At 35.4% G+C, this 2,463-nt stretch overlaps 1 protein-coding gene across 1 annotated transcript in view; it reads left to right on the forward strand.

Moving 5' to 3' along the window:
• Positions 1-505: 505 nt before the first annotated feature.
• Positions 506-2,463, forward strand: part of LOC107002746 (V-type proton ATPase 16 kDa proteolipid subunit) — a 5,974-nt gene continuing 4,016 nt past the window's right edge. The window contains exons 1-2 of the mRNA XM_015200900.2: positions 506-668; positions 1,110-1,395. Coding sequence (XP_015056386.1) covers positions 593-668; positions 1,110-1,395 — 362 coding nt within the window. The 5' untranslated portion in view covers positions 506-592. The remainder of the gene's footprint in view (positions 669-1,109; positions 1,396-2,463) is intronic.

A 2,463-nucleotide genomic window follows, 5' to 3' on the forward strand; every position in this document is an offset into this window, starting at 1 on the left:
GTGGGCTGACTTTGAGTTTATATAATTAGTGACGTTTGTATATGTATAATTTGCCAGAATATACAAATACATATGTATAATATACAATTATCCAACCGATATACATATACAATTCATCTCTCTTCCCTCTCTCGTTCGCCTCTCTCCTCCCTCTCCCAATATCACTCACCTCTCTCCTCCTTCTCGCGATCTCACTTGCCATATATACAAATATATATATATATATATATATACACCCACACAATTATCTAACCGATATACATATACAATTCACTTTTCTCTCCCTCTTTGCCCTCTCTCGCTCGCCTCTCTCCTCTCTCTCTTTGTCTTACTCACCCCTCTCCTCCCTATAATATTTAACTACGAATTGTAATTATCAAACTATAGTTGTGTAAATTCTTCTAAATGATATCCCCTCTTAAGATCCGAAGTTGCGCAATCGGCCCAAAATAGCCTGGAAAGCCCAAACCCGTTATGACCAATTTATCAACTATTCCACCTGCTTCAACACCAATGGATACAGTGTGAGGGAGGAGAAAAAGATCTATTCAGCTCCAAAACTCAAAGTTCTTAGATCCAAATCTTAACCATAATGTCGAACTTCGCCGGAGATGAAACTGCTCCTTTCTTCGGCTTCCTTGGTGCCGCTGCTGCCCTCGTTTTCTCATGTAAGTTCTACCTTAGATCTGCAGAGTCTATGGCTGAAGATGTTTGAATTTCTTCTTCTAGTGAACTATGTTTACTTGAAATTGTTTGAATAATGTTAGCACTGCTTCTGGATATTTGCATCTACCACCTTGAAATCTTCTATCGGCATCTGATCATTTTTTATTCCATAGGCTAATTTGCTAGCGTTGCTTTTCTATTACTAGTAATTCAATTTGTTGCTTTGAATTATATATGGAGCTGAACAGTATTGAGATTATATCATTTTATTAAATCTTACCCGAGTTGACCATCTAAGAAAAAAAGATTTTACATCTGTAAGATATAAATACTGGATCTGTCTTTGCCGGAGATACGAGCACATCTTATGCGAATCATCGTAGCTCAGCTTATGCTTATTTGCAACTGATCACAAATCTAATTTTATTTTGAATAACTCGTAGGTATGGGGGCAGCTTATGGAACAGCAAAGAGTGGTGTTGGAGTGGCGTCAATGGGAGTGATGAGGCCGGAGTTGGTGATGAAATCAATTGTTCCAGTGGTTATGGCTGGTGTGTTAGGTATTTATGGCTTGATTATTGCTGTGATCATCAGTACTGGGATTAACCCCAAAACAAAGTCGTATTACCTATTTGATGGCTATGCTCATCTGTCTTCTGGACTTGCTTGTGGTCTGGCTGGCCTCTCTGCTGGAATGGCTATTGGTATTGTTGGAGATGCTGGTGTTAGGTATTGATTCCTTAATCTTTTTATTGGTTCCGTGTCCTTTTCTTTCTTTGCTTGCTAGTGTATGTTGAATCTTAATTGAATGGTTAGAATGTGAAAGATCATATACGAAGAACTCCTCATTGATTTTTATTGTTAAGCTGTTCGAACAAATTGATAGATGGTCTTTGTACAGTTTGTCATTTGGTAACAGGGATAGGATAAACTTTTAGTTGTCAAACATTTTTACAAAAAAGAAAAGGAAAATTTTTTTAGCAGTCGGAACTAGAGTTCCAATGAGAGTGGATCTAGTAGAATGTAGTATGTTCCATCTTTGTATATGTGTTTTCACAATGCTATGATTTGTGAAAATTGCATTCTAAATAAAGAGTTCAAATCGAGAACATAGTTGCTTGGTAATTTTAGTTAAGGTTCAATTTAATTCTTCAGTTCACCATCTTAATTTCAGATCCCCTTCCGTACACACTGTGCTGATTATGTATATCAGATAATAATTCTGAATAAGAAAGATAACATTATCTTTTGTTTTTGTGCTTGAGAACCTAAAATTTTAAATTATGGATTAAGACATGTTTAAATGATGATTGATAGTGAAGGAGTATATTGTTTGCTCCATTGGTGACTTTGAACCCACAACCTTAGGGTTGAAGGTGGAGGGTGCTTACCACTTGAGCAACTGAGTCTACTACCAACTCCAATTACTGTGGAAGCAATTTGTGTTTTTATTTGCAATGAGCAAGTAGTTTACAAAATATTTAGAGTGTGTTTGGTATGAAGGAAAACATTTTCATGTTTGGTTGGGACAAAAGTTTTGGAAATTTTTTCCAAATTAACTCATTTTCCTCAAAATTAAGGAAAATGACTTCTCTTAAAAAATGAAGGAAAACATTTATATATTTTTTTTTGGAAAAAACATCAATTTTAAAAAAATATTTTCAATTTCAAAATTTTATTTTTTCACCCAATCCCTGACCACCGGCCAGCCCCCCACCCACCCCCAACCCTAAAAAATTTTAATTTAGTTTTTTAAAAATACTATCAACTTCAAATTTTATTTTTTCACTTCTACCC

This window comes from Solanum pennellii, chromosome 10 (assembly GCF_001406875.1).
Source record: "Solanum pennellii chromosome 10, SPENNV200".
Taxonomy (NCBI): Eukaryota; Viridiplantae; Streptophyta; class Magnoliopsida; order Solanales; family Solanaceae; genus Solanum; species Solanum pennellii.